General features: G+C 43.2%; 1 protein-coding gene across 1 annotated transcript in view; it reads right to left on the reverse strand.

The window, feature by feature from the left end:
• Nucleotides 1-22,091, reverse strand: part of LOC135904637 (NBAS subunit of NRZ tethering complex-like) — a 106,941-nt gene that overhangs the window by 75,397 nt on the left and 9,453 nt on the right. The window contains exons 9-17 of the mRNA XM_065435540.1: nt 21,810-22,056; nt 21,386-21,442; nt 19,315-19,443; nt 18,193-18,309; nt 17,093-17,236; nt 10,876-11,051; nt 7,288-7,357; nt 6,169-6,294; nt 800-951 (exon numbers count right to left, since the gene is read on the reverse strand). Of these exons, the coding sequence (XP_065291612.1) occupies nt 800-951; nt 6,169-6,294; nt 7,288-7,357; nt 10,876-11,051; nt 17,093-17,236; nt 18,193-18,309; nt 19,315-19,443; nt 21,386-21,442; nt 21,810-22,056 (1,218 nt within the window). The remainder of the gene's footprint in view (nt 1-799; nt 952-6,168; nt 6,295-7,287; nt 7,358-10,875; nt 11,052-17,092; nt 17,237-18,192; nt 18,310-19,314; nt 19,444-21,385; nt 21,443-21,809; nt 22,057-22,091) is intronic.

Here is a 22,091-nt window from a genome sequence, read left to right on the forward strand (position 1 = left end):
CATGTGTCCCCTGATATGTTGTTTCGCCCGCATGTCTTGCGTCTCCTGTAATCCGGCTTCTCTGCCTAGCTTAGAGCTGATGGCGGTAGTCTGATTGCAGCGCATTACTAAAGATGGCCACGTAACAGCGGGGTTGGTCGGGCGCAACAAGAAGTAGGCTCTTCCTCTTTAGCTTGGGGGCCGGCAAGTGGTGCGGATGTTCCGCTCGTGCGCTGATCCATGCTACTGTGAGACCTTCTCGTGAGGCCTCATTCAAATGCGCCACCATTTGCATGACCGTACACACGAATGAACGGTGGTGTCCAGCATGGGGCGAACATATTTGCTCGCCATCTACTCGCGGTGAGTCGGACTTCCTCGATTTGTCGTGCGCATATTGGCATGTTTTGTGGACAGCAACTTGGCTAGCAGGCATTGGTGTATGAAAGGTACGATAAATGCCCTTGTGATTGTTTGCACTACTGAGTTGTTGTTCCTTTGTGCCAAGAGCACAGGTCAGACCCCAACACTACGAAAAGCACTGAATTGAAAGTCATCACCATAATCAACTTCAACAATAAGATAATCAACATAATGACAACATCAATGATATCATTGTCATCAATGACAGCCACAACAACGGCACAAACAAGATCACGACAACATAAATTATAAGACCATCGTTGCCATCATCAACGTTGACAACAACTACAACAAAATTTTAATTTTTACAGCCCATTTGGTATTTTACAGCAACAACTAGCCCAATTTTGCTTACTATTAAGCGAGTATGTTTCATCAGTGTGGATTCAATGCATACCTTCCACCATCTGTGCCCTGCCCACAAGCGACAAGGGCCTCCACATCCGTGCCCTGGAGCCCAAACTCCAGCAGCCGGCGAGCTGCCTCCAGGCTTTCGGGAACCCTTTCCAGGCACTCGTGCAGCACCCAGGTGCACTTATTGATCTTGCTCTGTAAGCACAGAAGGCAAAGGAATAAGTGAGGTAGAAATCACCAGTAAAGCACTCTAACAAAACAAAAACATAAATGCAGATGAAACCACATCAATGACAGTGTTATGCCTAAATGCTTGTAAGACAGGGAGAAAGTATAGACATTGGTCTAAAAGAGAGATAGAGGGGCTTTTACGCTCATAAAGGAGGAAAGGTTGGCTACAAGAGTGTGTGTCTCTGGCCTGCTAATCTGCATTGGGTCAAGAGAGAGACTACAAAAGTGAAATGAGAGGTAACGGTCCTGGTACCATGGGACCGCCTATTGCACTTTCCATTTCTTGTCAATTTTGGCATAAATTTGTTTGCAATAAATTACATTGAATAACACAATGAGCTGCATGCACATCAATGTATATACTGTGTGCATACACTATATGCACACTAAATGTAGTTTGAGCACGTGCATGTGTTTGCTTGCAGGAGCAACTTGCCCACAGACTGATGCCACGTGGTCGAAGTGTTTGTACATGAGCAGAAGCTTGCGTCAGACATCACAGAATTGAGCTCACGATAAGTAAACCCTGACACATTCTAGAAAACAGCAGCAAAAGAGGATTACGTTAAGAGTACATAATGGGTAAATAATGGGGTAATGTGAAAGAAAGGACTTATCAGAAAGAGGGAAAATATGCAGGACAAAATACAGCTGACAGCTATGCAAAAATTTATATGTAATTGAAAGTAAATGTTCTTGACTTATAGCTTACTGGAGGAGAGATAATTGGGGAGAGGGAGTATATAAGAATGGGGCTAGATGCAATAAAAAACCATGGCAAATGTATGCTAGCAACTAAGCAATGGCCTACATGCATTAGTCACTTGCATCATCTGGTAGACTGCATATGCATATTTTATCACAAGGGTTTTATTTAAAAAATATAGGCAGTGGAGATGCTAATGAATGGCTAAAGATTGCGGGGTTGTCCCGGGTCCGAACCCTGGCTAGCCATGTTGGGCCACACCTGCGTAAGTCTTCTCCTTCTTCCTCGTGTTGTTGCTGCCACTCTCTTATACTTTGGCTCAAAATTAATTTGCAGTGCAAGCGTGCATGGGCCACTCAGAGTAGCCACTGCGCACATTGTGACAGTCCGCGACGTATCAAACCGCGCCTGTGCCACTTTCTCTGAGGAGAATGAAGTAGGCGACAAGAAGCAGACGACACAGCAAGCAAGTTGTACCCCTGACCGTCCACAGCAGCATTTATCACGAAGGACATGCACAAATAATTGATGCATATGCAATGTCATTCGCCAATGCTTTAACCTTGGTAATGCTGGTGGATGTGAGTTTTCATGGAAAAAAATTCAGATTCTATGCACTGTGGGAATCAGTGTAGGCAGAGCTTTTGTGTTCACTCCCAGAGTGGATCTACGCTGAAGCAGTGAGCCGCTCTGTACACGGTTCGACCATGCACCGTGATCACTATATTAAGTCCGTCGAATGCCGCAAGGAAGGTTTGCCTTAACAAACACACTCAAGGCACATTTGCAAGGTGTACTATTGCAGCATAAGCGAAGGAACCACAGAGTAAGACAGGAGACATGACTCCGTTTACGAGTATCGAAAAGGCACACATAATGAAATACTGGCTGGTGGTTCAAAGCATGCTACTTACATGCAGACACTTGAACATGGGAGATGAGTGCATCTGCTGAGCACTTCATAGTTTCACTTTTGCGCTTGGTTTTATTGGTTAAATGCTTGTAGAAAAAAAAAAAATTTTTTTTTCCCTATGCGTAAAGTTTTCTGCTTGCTTGCTGCTCGAGTGAGATGCCACAGGTGCGAATGTGCAGCAGATGACAGAATATGTTAGTGCCATACCGCCGGCACCATGCCCGATTTTCTTCTAGACAACAGAAGCCAAAGCAAAAGAGTCGTGAAAACAGCGGCACAATGGCAACCCAGTACTCCCCGTTATAGCAAAGTCGTCTGCGAAAGAACTTGTTTCCTAAGCTAACCGCGAGTTATTATTTAACTGAACCCCTCTTCCTGAAGGATCTCACCATGGATATTGCATAATAAAATTGGTAGGCAAGGTTTATGACGAACTACACTGAAGGTGGGTACCATGTCACAGTCACTTTTTTGTGAAAAAAGGCACCTACTGCAAGCACTTATTTAGAACGTGAGAAACTATACAAACTGCCAAGGTGTTTATTGACAGGGTACACAAGGGGCGAGAGGTCGAGATCGGTGCGGCAGTCAGAACCTTGCAAGCAGTTAGAACCAGCACTTCTTCATCGTTGTATATATGCTAGAGATGCACCTGGCTAATTGGCGGTCCTTCATCATTACAAAGCATTCATGTAGCGCTTGACATTACTAAACCTATGCCTCTGCAATAAACCGACATCGAAGTACGGAACTACATTCTTTTGTGTACTAACCCGTGCATGAGAAGCACATGGTGGTGCCTTAGCATGCCTCATAGCTTTCACTGCACCGCAAGTAGATTTTGAGCCAAAGTATAGAAGGGATTGTTCGCTGATGGGTAGTTCAAAGATCACTAGTTCCCACACTGCTCGCCCCTCTTCAATGAGGTCACTGGTCTTCTACAGAACACTGCTACAATACCACACATCACAGGCTTGCCTCCTTGCTTCCTGGTACACGAGACCAAATACAGGAGAAGAGTGAGCCCCCATGCCATCTTGCGTTGAGATCTTGCGAATGCCTGCAAGCTCTCAACTTGCACAGCTTTATAGATGACTTGGCATACCTGTTGATCACTGGACGTGTGCAAGCAGGCTCATCCAATAAGAATGCAATGCTGGCATTGTTTCTCCTGAGGTGCAGTGGTGCTACATCAATTGCAGAGAGTGCGCTGTTTCACCTTGTCTTCAGAACAAACTTTGCCTCGGCAATGCTTTGAGGTTTAGTACCAATGCACAGTAGTAATAGTAAAAGCAGCGGGAGAATTCTATACTGACCTGTACAGTACCCAGAGGACTCGGGATAACTCCGTTCAAAACAGTAATGAACAAGATACAGAAACTCATCCTATAACTAGCGATGAGGTCAGAAAGGCCTTGCAAGACAAGAAATGGGGAAGAGCGGCAGGAGAAGATGCAATAACAGTTGATTTAATCAAAGATGGAGGAGACTTATTGCTTGGAAAACTGGCAGCTTTCTATACGAAGTGTCTATCGACTGAAAGGGTCCTAGAAAACTTGCAAACATTATACTAATCCACGAAAAGGGAGACATTAAAGAATTGAAAAATTATAGGCCCATTAGCTTACTCCCAGTACTATATAAAATCTTCACCAACATAACCTCCAATAGAATAAGGGCAACACTGGACGTTAGTCAATCAAGGGAACAGGCAGGTCTCGGGAAGGGATACTCTACAATGGATCACATCCATGCCATCAATCAGGTAATCAAGAAATTCGCAGAGTACAATCAGCCTCTATATATGGCTTTCATAGATTATGAGAAGGCATTTGATTCAGTAGAGATATCAGCAGTCACAGAGGCATTACGTAATCAAGGAGTACAGACCGCTTACGTAAATATCCTAGAAAATATCTCCACAAGAAAAGTAGGAAGATACCTATAAAGAAAGGGCTCAGACAAGAAGATACAATCTCTCCAAAGCTATTCACTGCCTGCTTGGAACATATTCCACACAATATTCAAGTTATTAAAGTGGGAAGGCTTAGGAGTAAGGATTGATGGTGAACACCTCAGCAACCTTCGGTCTGCCGATCACATTGTTCTATTCCGCAACCCTGTAGATGAGTTACAACAAATGATTGAGGACCTTAACAAAGAGAGTGCAAGAGTGGGGTTGAAGAGTAATGTTCAGAAGATAAAGATAATGATGAATAACCGAGCAAGGGAACAAGAGTTCAGGATCGCCAGTTAGCCTTTAGAGTCTGTGAAGGAGTATGCTTACCTAGGTCAATTCATCACAGGGAACCCTGATCACAAGAAGGAAATTCATAGAAGAATAAAAATGGGCTGGATTGCATGCGGCAAATATTGCCAGCTCCTGACTGGAAGCTTACATTTATCATTGAAAAGCAAGGTGTATAATCAGTGCATTTTACCAGTGTTGACATATGGGGCAGAAACTTGGAGACTGACAAAGAAGCTTGAGAACAAGTTAAGGACCACACAAAGAGTGATGGAATGAAGAATGTTAGGCATAACCTTGAGACAGAAAGAGAGCGGTGTGGATCAGAGAGCAAACGGGTATAGCGGATATTCAAATCGACATTAAGAGAAAAAAATGGTGCTGGGCAGGTCATGTAATGCGCAGGTTAGGTAACCGTCGGACCATTAGGGTTACAGAATGGGTACCAAGAGAAGGGAAGTCCAGTAGAGAACGGCAGAAAACTAGGTGGTGCAATGAAATAAGGAAATTCACCGGTGCTAGTTGGAATTGGTTGGCGCAGGATAGGGGTAATTGGAGATTGCAGGGAGAGACCTTCGTCCTGCAGTGGGCATAAAATAGGCTGATGATGATGACCAATGCATGGGACTTTGTAATGAACAATTAATCCGGAATTCGGTTCCACGTCTGTGTGACCCATGGTGGTGTTCATCTGGGACACGGTGCCCATTCATGGTGACCACCAAGCACGTCGGTTCAGCAGCGGCACATAGTTCTACGATTTTTCCGTGCTGTCTTTCACATTGAAGCAGCCTACCTTCCCCACGTTTTGCTGGTTGAGCACACTCCAGCAGCTTTTCGAAAAAGGCGCTGCCACCACTGCTGTGTTCGTTGAGCACATGCCTCCAGCTGAGGTCCAGGTACCATGGCTGCTGAGGGTGTGAGAAGTAAGCGCCTGCAACGTAGCCGGGGACCCACTTTGGGCGCCAGTGTAGGGAAGTTTCAGGTCCAAATCCCAGCTAGCCGTTTGTGCCTTACCTGCACTAGTCTTGTCCATCTACTTCCTTGTGATGTTGCTGACACTCTCCTAGAAGAGATCACTTGCTGATGGATAGTCCCCAGATAAATAGTTCCCACAAGATTAGCTACTTAACTGCACTAGCAAGTGAAAGTTTATGCTGTGCAGCAGTTAGGAACATAGTAGCAGTACTATAATATACAGCAACAGTAGAACTAAAGAGCAATTAGATTTGTTTTCAAGCAAACTGTTTCTGAAAGTTGGTACTGTATTACTTTTTGGCTACGGATAATAACACAATGTTCAAAGAAACGTACCAAGTAATCCTGGATAGCTGCTACAGATGCTGACGACTTGCGCCACTGACGCTGATAGACGAGGTCACTGTCCAATCCATAAGTTCGAGCCAAATCCAGAGCTTCTCCATATTCTTCTGCATCTATCTGCAAGTAGTTCAAGTGATTCATTCATGTTTTTGGCACAATTAATTGCAACTTTCACATTTACTAAGCCCGAACAGGAACAACTTAACTAATATGGACATCGAAACACATCATGAGCTAATTAATTTCCAACTGACACATCACTTAAACATTTACATAGCAGCTACATTGCTTTGAATAATAATAATAATAATAATAATAATAATAATAATAATAATAATAATAATAATAATAATAATAATAATAATAATAATAATAATAATAATAATGAGAAGAAGATAGAAAGGCACCTAAATTTCAAAGCTACACAGAATGCCCACACACACTTCAAACAAAAATTTTATTTTCATGCGCTGATAAAGTAAAAATAAAAGAAAATAATCTTATAAGAGTGTTTTAACCGTGGCAGCTGAATCTGACTGAATCTCGCAATATGAGAAAATGTAACAACAGCGACATAGAAAAATATTAAGAATGGCGAAGATGAAGAATGAAATGAAGAAATTAAGAGGCAGACTTTATAAAGGCACAAAAAATTAAATACCATTTGTACCTCTACCATATGCAGACCATTTTTTGACATAATGCAAAAGTTCATATACTTAAAGCCTCGCTAAAATGAAGTTAACAAGAAGCCAATATTACCACATAAACTATTACTTTGTTATAACCATTGTTCGCACTCCTGGCCAGCATTGCCTACCTGAGGTGGGGTGAGCTACCAGCAGTGTCACATGCTGCCAGATTTCAGTCTAATTGGTGCGAAATGATCAGTAAACCTTCATTCTGAACTAAAAGGGTTTGTTATGTCCATTAACAGGAAATTTTTTGTTTCACTGGGATGAGAGCTTAAACGCACCGGTTTCTATGTAAATTTGAAGAATTATGATTAATTCGTTAAATCCATTAGTTCGTTATAACAATGGTTGACTTTAGCCAGATGGAAAAGATTGCGCAAGTGAACTAGACATTGAGGAAATGGTTGCTATTTACCTTGGCTGCGAAGAGTTCTTCCGGTGTGGTTGACTTCACATAGAGCAGCCGATAGAGCTTAGTGATGATTCTGGGAAATAAAAAAGATCAGAAAGGAAAGTAAGGTACATGAATGTAACATCAGAGAGGCTTTGAAATTGAGAAGCACAATCTGTTATATTTGACAAGTCTGATGCAACTCCGTCATTGTGATTTGCCCATCGGCCCTTTTCCTTCCTCCAAAGAAGGACCCCAAGTACAAGGCAGAGCGTTTCTGCTATGGAAAATCAAAAATAACTTCCATATTCTATGTTTTTGGTGTGACGTTTAGATCAGTGTATTCTGGAAGCACTTATGTGTCATCCTTAGTCACAAATTAAAGCCTACAGTTGGCTCAAATTCTGCACCTGCCAATTTTCATGGAACAACAAAGTAGAGTTCCCCAACCCTCCAGCAAACTGCAAGAAGCATCATGAAGCCAACAGACAATGAAGCCAGGAAATACATTGGGGAAATTAACTGGGCTTTTTTAAATTGCAAAAATAAAAGAAGAAGGGCAATTGAAGCCATTACTAAGCAGCCATTACTTACAGGGATGCTTGTCTTCTGCGGGCTTTAGCTAATCACGCTACCCCTAATATTCAAGCAAATAAAATATATTAGAAAATTCAAAATATCCAATTCTCAAATCAAATATGAATCAAGCAGCAAGAACTACAGTCGACTCTCGTTCTAATGAACCATGATAATCTGATAAAAAATGTCCGTTTTATCCGAAGTCCATAATATCCGAAATACCTCACTTCCGAAACTTTGGTCGCGATGTGTAACAACATTATTGCGAAGAGTGAGTGACGAGCGTCCAAAGTAAAAAAAAAAACAAAAGGAGCCGCTGTTTCACCCGAGAGGCTAAGTATCATTTGTGATAGCACATTGTTAGACAGCTATGCGAAGTAAGAACAGTAGTTTTATAGGCCACATAAAGTTGTAAACATTAGCTTACTAACTAAATTAACAAGCGAAGTGTGACACGCACACATGTAAACATGAACATATCTCGCTTGATGACCGTGGAAAGTTGCTGTGAAAACGCTGGAGTGAGAAAGCGCGGTAGCAACAGCAAGCGAATTGACTTTTGTGCTGACTCTCGCTTCAACGTGAACTAAACGTCGAAATCACAGCCCATACGAAGCTACCGGCACTGGGCACACTTTGTCCACATCGCAGATCGCTTTCAAGATACGACACCCATGCGGCTGCACCGCAAACAACAGCCGCCGGAGTAGAACCCCTCTTCTTCACCTCCCACCCATGCCTCGAGCGCGAAAAAAGACAGCATGCTTCCGCCCCACTTTCCTCCCTCTCGCGTGCGATATTGAGCCATGATCGTCGGCTGCCCCTCGCAAGTCGGTTGTCAGCCCGTGTCGATATGGCAAAAGTCAATTTTGTACGCCTGATTTTGACAAAAATTGCCGCTAATTTCGTCCGCTGTAGCCAATACTCCATTGCAGCGTGATACATTAAAAGCGAACTTCATTGCATTAATAAAACAGGTAGAGAAAAGTAAGGCTGAAATATGGTCCGTTATATCTGAAAATGTTCTTTGCGGGTCTGTTGGAATGAGCATAGACTGTATATGATTCATATTGTTATGGAGCAACCAAGAGTGGCACCAAAGACCAAGTTTAACTAAGAGTGATGCCAAAGACGAATTTTATCCTAAACAAAAGAAGACAATTTGATGGGGCAAGCTGGCTCTGGTTTTCATCAGCCATCTTGTTTTATGTATCCTTGCCTTATACATGCTTCTACTTTAATAACTTGTACACACACCTTTACCTCCGATCTTTTCATTCCTTCCACAACGTGACAATATTTCAATGCCTTGAAAATTTGTGCACTTCGAACCACTAGTTTCTTTTTTACTGTGTCCAGTTTTCTTTCTTATTAAATAAAACAGTTTTCATGTTATCAGCACGCAAAACAAAAATAATGAAAACTTGGGGCTGTACTGCATGCGAGCAACTTAAAACGAGAAAGAGGAGTAACAGCAGCAGCGACAGCTTGAGTGGTCATTGTTGGTGTAAGTAGCAACAGTTGGCAGTAAACAGTTGGAGTGGTCATAGTTCGCAGAAGTGGCAACAGTCAGAAGTAGACAGTTGGAGTGGTCATAGTGAAAGTGGCAACACTTGGAAGTAGTATTAGAAGCAGTTCAGTATTAGTACCAGTAGAGAAGCGGAAGCAACAGCAACAGCAGTAGTGGTAGCAGTAGTAGTAGTAGCAGTACATAGTAGTAGTAGTGCAATCAAACCTTGTTATAAAGAAGTTGCATCTGACACGAAAATATGTTTTTTATATTCAATATCAATTATCAGTACATATTCATTACATGCCAATATCGAGGAGAAATATTTTAGATTTATTTTGTTATACCCAACAATATGTTATATCCATGTTCATTATAGCGCGGTTTGACTGTAGTAGTAGTAGTAGTAGTAGTAGTAGTAGTAGTAGTAGTAGTAGTAGTAGTAGTACAGTCGAACCCACTTATAACAATATTCAGATGCCACAAAAATTCCATTGTTATACCGATAATTGCTATAACTGGCTTGCATGAAAAAATCAAAATAAGGGGATGACAGAGCTGTTGTGAGAAAACTATAACGGCGAGGAAGCCAATGCCCCCCCCCCCCCCCCCTGCCCTACCGCGTCATCGCTGCTGTCGCTATTCGATGCAAGCACGTTCACGATGATCGCCTTATCGGGCAGCGTGCCCCTCCTCGTCATCGCTGCCGTTGCTATTTGATGCAAGCAACTCATCGGTTAGAAGCACTTAGTTTCCAAATCTACAGCTGTGCACTTTCTTTTCACCGGCAACGTTGTGCATTGCCGATGATCAGCAGGTGTATCAGCCATCTTCTGTTTCAGCGACGAGAAACCGCGTGGTTAGGAACGATTTTGACGCAAACAATGAAGACCAGCGTGAGCGATTAAGCTGTTTGCAGAATGGCACTGAATGAGGAGACAGCGAGCAACATGTGAACAGAGCAGTTAGCATGGTCCAATCGTGTTTCGGAGGGTGGGGCGGCATAGAGCTGTGGGCGCAGCCGTGCTGTGCATGCAGCCCATTCGTGCTCAGAAGGGTGGAAAGGCAACGGGAGGTAGGCACGTGGAGATGGCTAGAAAATGAAAGTGCGGTGGCTGCTGGAGCAGCGGCTCGAATTTCGCGTTTTATTTTTGTCTTTTCAAGGGTTTCGCGTTTCACTACCTTTCGGCTCAGACACCCAGCTGCCAAACTTCATCGTTATAACCGATAATACAACATTGGGGCATTGTAGTAAGCGGGTTATTTCACCATGGAAAACATACAAATGCTGATGGTGCAGCAGCTTCTCATTGTTATAACCGATATATTGTTAAAACTGGTATCGTTATAAGTGGGTTCGACTGCAGTAGTAGTAGTAGTAGTAGTAGTAGTAGTAGTAGTATTAGAGGTGAAGGAGGAGGAGGACCATCAGCAGTAGAAAGTAGAGCAGGAAAAGTAGTCATAGGGGCATGAATAAAACCAATAACAAATGCTTCATAGTTACAAACACTGCTACCACTCACTTGGGCTTTTTTCTGGGCGGTGCAAATCGTTCACTGTCAGTCACGTAGTAAAGGGCATGCCGAACCACACTGCCCGCTTTGCTTGCCAGTGAAGGAGGCAAAGTCTCCTCATCACTGCTCTCGCCACCATCGATTGCGTCCACGGGTGTCCTGACCCCTGCAAACAGCCACTCGCACTGCAGGAAGAAAGACAGAGCAGAAACATCTTCCATCGCTCAATGCCATCTCATCTGTGTCATCTTTATTTGTTAAATGACAGTGTCAGATTGAAAATTTGAAGTGAGTGACAAAGCAGTCTTCAAAAATATGAAACTGAGCACAAGATGCCCAGCTTTACAGAAAGCACATACAGTTAAAGCTCGATATCATGAAGTGGGTAAAATTTGAGCTTTACTTTGTTATGCCGAAATTTCATTATATTGAAATTCAACCCTTTGTGCTAACAAGTACCATTGCCGATCAATTTTTTTTATGTGGTAGGGGTCGTACCATTTTTTGAATTATTGGGCAATTGGAAAAAAACTAATTTCAATGAGAAAAAAAATTATTTTGTTGTTAATTTTGCTGTATCAACGCTTTCTTTACATCGGCGGTCCGAAGCAAAGCCTGCAAAGCTTTCGCGTCCCCTCCACCACTGCGGCTGATAGCGTTGCCTGCAGTGAGATGACGCTATCACAAAGAGCACAGGTAGAGGGGAGCAAGTGCTTTGGCTTGGCTGCTTCTCATTTCAATGAATCTCCGAAACTCTATATTACATGACCTCCAGCACAACATGCACAGAAAGACAGCACACATAAAGCCATGGCCGTCTTGTCTTGCCCAGCTTTTGCAAATGCCGCAGATTACCTCTAACACAGCATGCGCCGACAGCCATGCCCAGTCAAGGCCACGCTAAAGGAAGCGACGTGCATTCTTCTGCCCAACCTCCCCCCTACCCCCTCTTCCCTCGATGTGTGGGAAGCTGGCACGCATCAAGCCATTATCCTTCTTGGCTCACCCTCACACACTTTCCCTCCCATCTACATATAGGATCTTATCTATAGGATGTTATTGCACTTGGACTTTATACTGAACGTGACAGCGAGAGGGGCTTGCTGCCCCGCTTTGACAGCCACTTTCTGTCCCACGGAGCGCAACTTAAGAGGTGTGTGCGCAAGTATCCACATGTAATTCTATCATTTGATGATCTGCATCTATAGCAGCCATTGCGGTGCTACTTGAATGTGTTATCGTTGCACGATGCGAAACGATTTAGAGATGTTTTGGCGCATTCTCTGTGGAAGTTCTTGAAAAACCATTGTGCAGCCTTTAGGTGTAATCATACACTGTGCAAAAATTTCTCTTGGCTGCGCGAACATGTGATGTGCATCGTCAGGCGCGATGTGTGTGTGTGCTGTGAACTATTTTAGCTGTATTGGTTTTTATTCAATGAAGAGCTGCGGTGTCCGAATTGCAAGCACGAATTGGAAAATCTCATTATGTGATAGATTGGCATAAGAATTAAAACAAAGAGTGCTTGTGTACTGCCAGCTTAATGCAATCCCAAAAGATCTATGCACTAATCGCTGCAAAATATTTGCACCAGCCACCGGCATCGTTCTCATGCCCTATGGCTATATCAATGTTAGCTTCTTGTATGATGCTGATGGCATTGCTCAACACAACGATCACTGCAGTTGGTGAACCAGCATGATACATCTAAGTTTTATGTTTCGGCATTTTCTTTTAGCCCTGAAAAGCAGTAATATTCAAACAGTACCGCATAAAAAGAATCCGACGGTCATTTGCAAGGACAAAATTTCTGTAAAATGGGTGAGTGCATCGTAGAGGACAAGATGAACAAGACTGAACAAAAAAGAAAAATTGGAGCTTGTCCTCTTCCTTCGAAAAAAAGAAAGCAACGCACACACACACATACACTCTCTCGCTAATGTCGCAATAAGACCTCACATAGTCATGCCACATACCTGTACCATGCACTTTAAAGCACAAAGGATCTACAACCCAGCATCTACCGCTGCTTTGGACGCTTGTGCAGCCCACAGTCAGTCGCTCGACCACTCAACAAGTATGACTCACACTGTATGGTATATTGTTATACTGAATAGTGTGGCTACCATTACTAACCAAAGCAATTTTATTCGTGGGTGGAAACCTTGTCCAACAAACAAGCTAGTTGTGCAGTGTATCTACAGATAACAACCGGAACTCTTATCAAAGTAAGCAGCACAATTTCTTTCGTAGCAGAACGTTACCCACGCTGTTAGGATTCACTTATGGTTTGTAACTACTGATTGCTGCTAAACCATAGCTTAGAATGTGGGAATGCTGCAGTGAGGTCACATCTGTGAAACGAATTTTCATAAATATGCAACTGATCTGCAAGGCTGCTAGTAGGTTCAAACACATGTACACGCATTGCGCTGGATGCACTGTCCACCTTAACGCCAGTAGTAGCACTGACCATGCAGACTTGAATCACTTCAGCACATCTCACAGAACTGTTTGCAACTTAGAAGACACCACGTCGCACTAAACAGACCCCACGAGCCCGAAAATAACCCACCAGTAACCAGCACTGAGTATATATTGTGGGGATGCGTGACTCTCACGCGTCCCCTGAGATCTAGTTTTCCCGCATAGCTCCCGTGTCTTGCAGTGCGGCTTCGCCGCGTGGCCTGGCGCCCGCGGCGGTCGGAGTGGTTGAAGCGCAGTGCTAGAGATGGCGCGAGTCTTGCGCTGCTAACGCCGCCTCACGGCTGGGTTACTTGGGGGCGCAGTGGAAAACACGCTGGCTCTTGGGCGGCGGGCCGGCGAGCGTGGCGGACGTCCCGCGCGTGCGCCGACCTATGCTTCTGCGAGACCGCCTCGCGTGGCCTGCCTTCGAACGCGCCACCGTTCGTGTGACTGTACGCGCGAACGACCAGGCGTTGGGATACAACATGGGGCGAACATATTCGCTCGTTATCCGGTCGCGGTGAGTCGGACTTCTAGATTTGTCGCGCGCCCATTGGCAAGTTTTGGGGATAGCAACTCGGCTGGCAGGCATTGATCTATGAAAGGTGCAATAAATGCCCTTGTGATTGTTTGCACTACTGTGTTGTCGTTCCTTTGTCCTAAGAGCACGGGTGTGAGAACCTCACAATATCTGGCACTACAACACAAAGCTAGTATCCCGACTGCCCAAAGATGGCACCCCTACCTGCGCAATATGGTGGCGGCCATCGAAAAAAAGGTCTATAAATACACTTTGTTATGTTGACGTTAAAAATACACTGAGTTCTGTTGCCATGAAGTAATAAAAGTTAATTACTTCGCTACACTGAGAACATTGTTATATTGAAGCTTGTTATATTGATGTTTAACTGCACACCCATGGCTGCACAAACATATGCACATGCATAGGCACCTTTGCCATACAGTAGCACACTGATAAAATTTATAGCCTGAGTCCCTTGATACAGTGACATAAAATTCAATGGTGCATCCCTTCCATATAATATGCAACCAAAAAGAGAGGATCTCTTGGAGATTTACTGCTTATTGAGTGCAAATGGCTAAAATGTGTCTTTAACGTTGTCCTACAAATAGTGCTGCCATTCTGTGGTCGTGAAACAATATGTGTTTGTAGCGACCAGTCCAAGTTTAGGATTTCAGGGAGCAACGAGAGGGACGTAGCTTCATGAGAGGTTTCGTAAACACAGCTGGTCCCGTGACCGCACAAAACTATGACACACACGATGGCGCGCAAGATTTGTGTTGCCAGGTGTTTTGCTTCACCTATGCACACGTGTGCCATGTTCTCGCTGTCAAAAAGCTGTTAGGTTCTATGCTTGAGAAAAATCCACATGTTACATAACTTATGTCAATGTGGAATACACCCTTGATAGATACAACATTTAACCACTTCCTAGCAGCACGTATGGATACAAATGAAGGGTACGCAGCAGCTGGAATTGACACTTTGCTGACTGCGGGAAAAGCAGCAGTTCTTGGGTAATCTCGTAAACACTCTTCTTTCCTGTCACAGAGCATGCTTGATACTAAAGTGCATAGTATGAAATTGAAGAAGAAATTTTCTTTTTGACAGTACTAGTCCCAAACATGTTTACTAAAAAGTTACAAAAAAAAATAATCTAAACAAGCAGTTCAGAGACAAAAAGGAAGTTTTATAAAAACGTCATTGTTGCTTCGCATAGAAAAACCTTAAAAAGTTCTAAGAATATACATTTTCAACATAAAGAACCTGTGCAATGTTCCAGTAAATGTTGTCTTCCTATGTAAAAAATATCTTTAGACACAAAAGAAAACATTAACTTTAGTGACTACCTCTAGCACGATGCCAAGGTCGACTCCCTGCCGTCTTTCTAGGTGGAACTCGACTTCTTGCATTGCTGCCGGCAAACGATCCTGACCAAAGGATGTCAACACCTTGCAGACAAGAACTGTGACCATTAGAACAAACAGAATATCTTTATATCGGCACCCGGCACCTTGGAAGCAGTTCGAAGAAGAAAGCGAAACTCCGTATTGAAATCTGAAGAACCGAAGTTGTCTTCAGCATCAGTACTGCTTTCAATGCGAAAAAAACTTGCATGCAGATGCATTAGAATCGGTAGAAATGCGATGTTTCTGTGCACGAGTGGCATGCGACGGCAATGCCATCTTGGAAACTACAAGCGCTCATTGTGCCGACTACATCCAGGTTTTGAAGGCACCTTAAAAATCAGCATTGGACGGAAAAAGAAAATCGAAACTGCCTAAATAGCTTCTAAATAGCCCAATAAATGTTACTAGCTGTCTGAGAGTGCTCAGAAAGCGGCAAAAATATGAATTTGCAACCATTGATAGTGGGCTATCAATGGGAATAGGCACAGAGAGGAAAGTCTTAAAGGGTGCAGACAAGAATAGTATTGTGTGTTCAGCACTCTTGGTTACAACAGTTTCGATGCAATAAAAAAACATTCCGACAGCTTTCTCACATTTATAATGGAGCTTCTTTGTCTAGAGATGCAAAACAATACTGCAGAGTCCACTTTCATAGCTTCACACTGGTATATGGTAACCATAGCTGAACTAATAAGCTATAGACCACAGACCAAGCACGGAAGGCTGTAGGGTACCGATTCATGAACACCTCGTGCGCTCAGCTCGTGATTGTCGTCTGTGCAGGCACAAGTGCATCGCTTAGATGTAAGCACATAAGTACGAGGACTGCTCACCTCGGGGGATATTTGTGTGGCTGGTTGTGCAGCACTCAGTGGGTCTGAGTAAACTGTGGTATGTCAGTCATGTGTGTGATCTGTCCTGGTCCATGCAACAGACGAAAAAGAGCAGGCTATGCCCATAAGGGTTATTCTAAAAGTTAGGCTCAAGAATACTGAAGTGGTTAAGTAACAGGGCCAGAAGAGTAAGAGGAACTACCATATAGACTCATGAAAGGGCCACACTTTTTTTTTTCCCCAATATTGACAAGGTGCGGCCCTACACGGGACTGAACCTCTCGGTCGAAATGGTGCCAGCGCAGCTGGCGACTACTGCACCCCCTAGATCCCCGCATGTATGTATCATTGCGTCAGAGGTCGACGCGCAGCTCACACGCCACTTAGTAGGGGCACGCGAAAGTGTGCAGTGAGCAAAAATTCACCGATGCGCGCGTGCGCGGCATCAGGGCACTGAGTGCGATTGGTTGTCCGATAAAAATCTTTTTTTTTTCTCCAAATTTTGGGCTGCCAAGTTGAGGAGTGCGGCACTTAGATGAGTCTATACGGTATGTCATGCTGAACATAACTGAAGCATCACTGACCTCTTGGCTATGTGTGTCCCTGAAACTTGAGTTGCCATGCTGCTATGTTAAAAACTGGACAATCATTACAACACTGATGGACATCAGTACTATCGTGATTATATACTGGAAGTCAGTTGAGCAGCCAGCACAGTTTCAGCATATGTGGAATGACACAATAATGTAAGCAGAGACAGTATGTGTAACTGTCTCCCATTTATCCTTGTTTCATATACTTGCCATTGAGTTTTGTTTTCATAATGTCAGAATTGTTTGGGACCTTTCAACAATTTCGTTGGGTCCCGAAAAGTGTATTAAAAGCATTGTACTGTTCAAGGAAGTCCACAATAAACTTTTAAACTTAAACGTGTAATGCAAGGTAAGAAGTCAGTACTAAAGCTGTATATTATGTATTGTGAGAACAACACCAACCTCAAAGGCAAGAAACCCCCGATCAAAGAGTCCAGACACTTGTGGTGAGAACTCAAACCACTCTGGGCTGTCACCCAGAAGGTTTCGCCGAGACAAGAGAGAGACCACCTTGACAGCACCCGAGTGATGAGCCAAAATCAGGCACTGCAAAAAAGATTCAAGGGCTTAATATCTCGAAATTGCACAATGGGTGATGAGGGAAGCCGTATTGGAGGAACCCAGTTTATTTGTGATCATATGCTTTCTGTTAAATGTGTACAGAAACACAGTAAACAAGTGCTTTTGCATTCTGCTCCTACTGGAATGCTGCTGCCACAGGCAGGAACTGAACCCACAACCTCATGCCTGGCTGCAAAATGCTATACCCACCGAGTTATTGCTGTGGGTGCGCTGCCATAGTGTTAGGGAAAAAGAAAAGACAATCAGAGACACGTTTTTCACTGTGTCCTCAATACTTATTTTGGCACGCACAGATATATTACTGGGCAAATATAATGCGCACAGTCAGACCTGATATAATGAACATTAGCCTAACAATTATGGCATACGACAAGTAAACTTATTATGTAGCTGGATATGCTTTGTACCTGTGAGCTTTCTATGGCTATAACAAAGCTGAAGTTGCATGAACTGAGGCAGTACTGGTTATAGCAAATAGAATATTTGTTTGTTTGCAGCTGAAAATGTATATCCTGGTCACAAAAATGACAAATCTGCAACAAGACTAAGTTGCAGTGGCAGTTTTATGAACACTTGAACTATCCGCAGAGCAAAACTGTGAATTCTGGACGTGAGGGTAAGTTTTACCAGCACATTACAGAAAATAAAAACAATGAAGTATTGATTGATTTACACGGTTTACTATATAAAAGCGATGCAATGATTACGAGCGACACTGTAGTGATGGCCTTTGGATTAACTTTGACTGTCAAGAGTTCTTTAACATTCATCCAAGCCTCAGCATACTGGCTTACTTGCATTCCAATTCTATTACAATGGCACCGCAGTGGCCGGGAATTGTACGTGCAACCTTATGCCTCGGGTGTAGAATGCAACAGATACTGAGCCTTTAGAGTCAAATGAAGAAAATGTTTACTTACATCATCAGACCACCAGTTCATGTCACAAATGGTGAGGTGCGCTGACTCTGGATGAAGTGAAAAGTAGCGGCGTTTGTTCAGCTTGTGTGCCTGAGGGTTTAGGTGGTCAAAGTTGGGCTGCATGTACAAGTGGGGGCTTCATCTATAATTATTTCGCACATTACAGAGCTACTATAGGGCATCATGAAATCTTGCACCATAAAAACATATTAGCCACAATATTATTCACACTAGCTTGCTCTTAATTCTTAGCACAATTCCTGCATGTAGACGACTCCTATATATTACACTACACTCAAGTACATTAATTTGGTGCCTGACATCCTTTGTATGGATTTCTCACTATATTGACACGTGCACTTGTTTATCTGGTGACTGCATTTCACTGGCTAACAAATGTTAAGTTATTGCTCAGCGCAAGATGTGCCTTTCTCTATAAGAATTTTCTCAAATGTTATCACAGGTTCTATACATTGTCTGTTTCCCACTGAACATTGTGCAATCAAATATTATGCATGAAATGAACTGTGTAGTACGTACTCTCTGGAAGGCACGCAGCCACCAGTGATTACACTGGAACGTTTGATGAGTCATGTGTAAAATCTGGCACACTTGACATACAGATCATATTTCGACGATCACCGCATGCACTCACTGCTATCGCAGTGCTTGAACATTAGCTGTTTTGTGGGAATAAGTTTGCCAAATAAAGAGTTAGCATTGTGAGTTGCAGTTGTGCCAACGTTTTATACTTCAACGCCACTATAACGTGACAATATTATGCACCCCAAAGAACATAATTTCATACCAGCAACACATAGCTGCAACTCGTTCCACTGTGACAGCCCAAGTTTTGGTACAATAATCTTCTGTTTATCTACTTGCTGTTATCTTGTCTGTCTGTGCACTGGTTACTTACTTCCTATAAGCACTAAATAGCACTATAGGAAGCATGACAAACAAACAAACTTGCACGCACGTGTGGGTGGACACACCAAGCATGCAAGCAAGCAAAGAAGAAACAATGTGCTCACTGAGAGCAGCCATTACATGTCTTTTCCAACAGAGAAGGTGGTGCAAAACATGGACGTTCATATTTGCACATAAGAGTGCATTCCATACCATGTCTTCAAGCTGCCAGAGGCTGATCCTTGTAAGGGAAGGGACAGCCCAGACAGAAAGTGCTCCTGAGGTATGAGCAGCTGCCATTTTGGTTCCTGATGGGGAAATGCTGAGCTGGTACACTGTATCCTGCAATGTATCAAAATACAGCAAGCACTGACTCACGTTCATGAAAATAGGGCTATTATCTCGAGTTATCACTTTGGGATTTACTCCAATTGCGTACACTTTCTGCATTCCTTCAATATGACATGGTGCAGCATGCTGCATTTTCATAAGTATATTACCATGCGTAAATCTAGAAGTTTATGGCATGCTGGTGCTGATTGTAAGCAAATTTTGTATTGCATTGTGGCTTGGCTTTACAGCAGGATGCTCAGCCTTGCAGTGAAGATCTGATGTAGCACAGTGTAGCTTCATGGCAGTGAACTGTACTGCTGTGAATTTGTGCCGGAATTCACTTCTACAGGCAGCAAAAGTGAGGACATTAATGTCCTCACTTTTGTATGACATAACAACCAGCTTCTAGGGCTCTGGTGTGTGCCAATGATTGCTCGCAGTATTTTATATAAAGATTTCAGGGTCACTAAGAGTAGTTATGGGTGCAGGATATACATGACAAAATATGGTACATTGCTTTGCTAACTGAAAAGAGGCATGCGTCCTTATGATTTCATTGTAATGTGCTCCAGTGGCTCCAAAGTGCATGCAACTTCTGAATAACAACATCAGCTGGAAGTTGTGGTTTTGCAAGTGGCGTGAGAACACGTCATTCAGTGCCTAAAGCAACCTGGAAACTTTAGTACAGTAGACGTCTGTTGTTTCGACTCCAGTTAATTTAATTTTTCAGTTAATTCAATCTCGATCGAAGGTCCCGACAGGCACCTATACATTTCTGTGGGGCCAAACTTCCATTATGTCGATCTCAAAATTAGCCTTCGCTGACTGTTTATAACTTGACTGGTCAGCTTCGTCGCAATATAGTTGTGTTATGTGGTGAAGCATACCAAGAAGATAAAGGGGCCACTGCACTGGGACACAGTATGTGTTTCTTAGTTATACACGTGTGCAGGCATCGTCTCTTTCACAGTACGAGCCCCTAGACACAAAACACATGCACTGGCACCCATTCAGAGCTTTTTTAAAATTTTATGTGGCGATTTGGGCCTTCGTTTCACCCACTATGCGTGTCTTGTAAACGAGACCGTTAACAGGGCCTACCTAGCATGTGTAATCCCCAATTATAGAAGTGCCGTGCAACGAGAAGCAAAGAAAAGCTATCTGTGCTTTAGAAATGCTAGCAAAAAGGAAGGCAGTAAGATGAAAAACTTGGAAAGTAGAGGGGAAGCTTAGGGCCAACAAAAGATCTAACACTCCGAAGGCCTGCAATAAACATATTTGGCATCTCAGTGCTCTTACTGTGACTGGAGATGGCATATGTACGTGTGTAAATTAAGGAGCAAGTGCTATATTCTATAACAATGACACCTTTTTCAGCTTGGTATGCTTCACCGCATAGCACGACTGTAATGTGGCAAAGCTAATTTTAAAGGCAAATACTTGCAAGTGAATCGACAGGTTTTGGCGTTCTTTTCGCCTTTTTGTTTAATTCGATGCGCCGGATAATTCGAGCATCGACCAGTTTCGACAGTCCACATAGTTCCCCAATTTCGTCAGTCCCGTCAGGGTCGGATTGACGGAAGTCGACTGTACAAGCTCTGCAATGAAAGGACTAGACTTTTCATATTGTTTCTTTAGCTAAAAAAAATTAGATTTCTGCAAACATTCACTCGTGATGTTGTTTACAACCACAAGCAGTAAACATAGCACTGACAGTAGATAATTAGTTCTCTGATCAACAGACATATGCACAAAATGACATCAGTGAATGCAAATGTTTCAGAACATGGCCACAGAAAAGCATAAATAAATGATAGAGTACTTGCAGATAGAAGGGGGTAAATGCAATATGATAATGGCTTGGATACATTGTTGCATCCAAGTGACAGCAGTTAGTGTAAACCAACTGCTTACATATCAAACCAAATGAATGGAACAGGTTGACACTTACCTCAGACTGCTTGTAGTAGAAGCTCACCTTCTTCAAAAACCGCCGCGGGTTCATGCGCTACAAAGGGGGGGAAATGTTAGGTATGAAAGGAGAGGCAATTTTGACATGGGACATTAGTTTACTGTTAAATGAGGTGTCTCACTACAGATGAGCAGGAATGCTTATTTCATTGAGTTCTGTTAAACTGAACCCAACAGGACACTCGAAATTGGTTCGAATGATCATTGCTCAAATGAAAAGAACTGTCAACATGCATGGGCACTATTTGGACACAGCTGAATTAAATGGTGGGTGCAACCAACCAGTGTGAAATTTAGGAAAGTCAATCATATTATGTCTATATTGGTTTAATATAAGTGAATACAGATATAAAATAAACTCAGAAGATAACAATAGATGATAAACATTGTATCGGATGAATTACCAGCATGTCATCACTAAGTGTTGTGACCAGCTTGTAGTGGGGATAGTCCGACAGAAACCGCCAGGCCGTGATGCCGAATTCCAGGGCTGAGCCATGGTTACCATTACTGTCATTTGCCTGGGGCACCGGTGAGCGGCCTGCCACAAAGAGGACCTGGTGAGAGGGGTGGTACTGGACGCTGGTCACTCCCTTCGAGTAGAAGGATGCCAGGCTCAGGCTGTGGTTGTCTCGGTAGCCATCAGATGGGCTGTCCACGTGGCAGAAAATGAGCAAATTGTTCTG

The sequence above is a fragment of the Dermacentor albipictus genome, chromosome 1, assembly GCF_038994185.2.
Source record: "Dermacentor albipictus isolate Rhodes 1998 colony chromosome 1, USDA_Dalb.pri_finalv2, whole genome shotgun sequence".
In the NCBI taxonomy this organism is placed as follows: Eukaryota; Metazoa; Arthropoda; class Arachnida; order Ixodida; family Ixodidae; genus Dermacentor; species Dermacentor albipictus.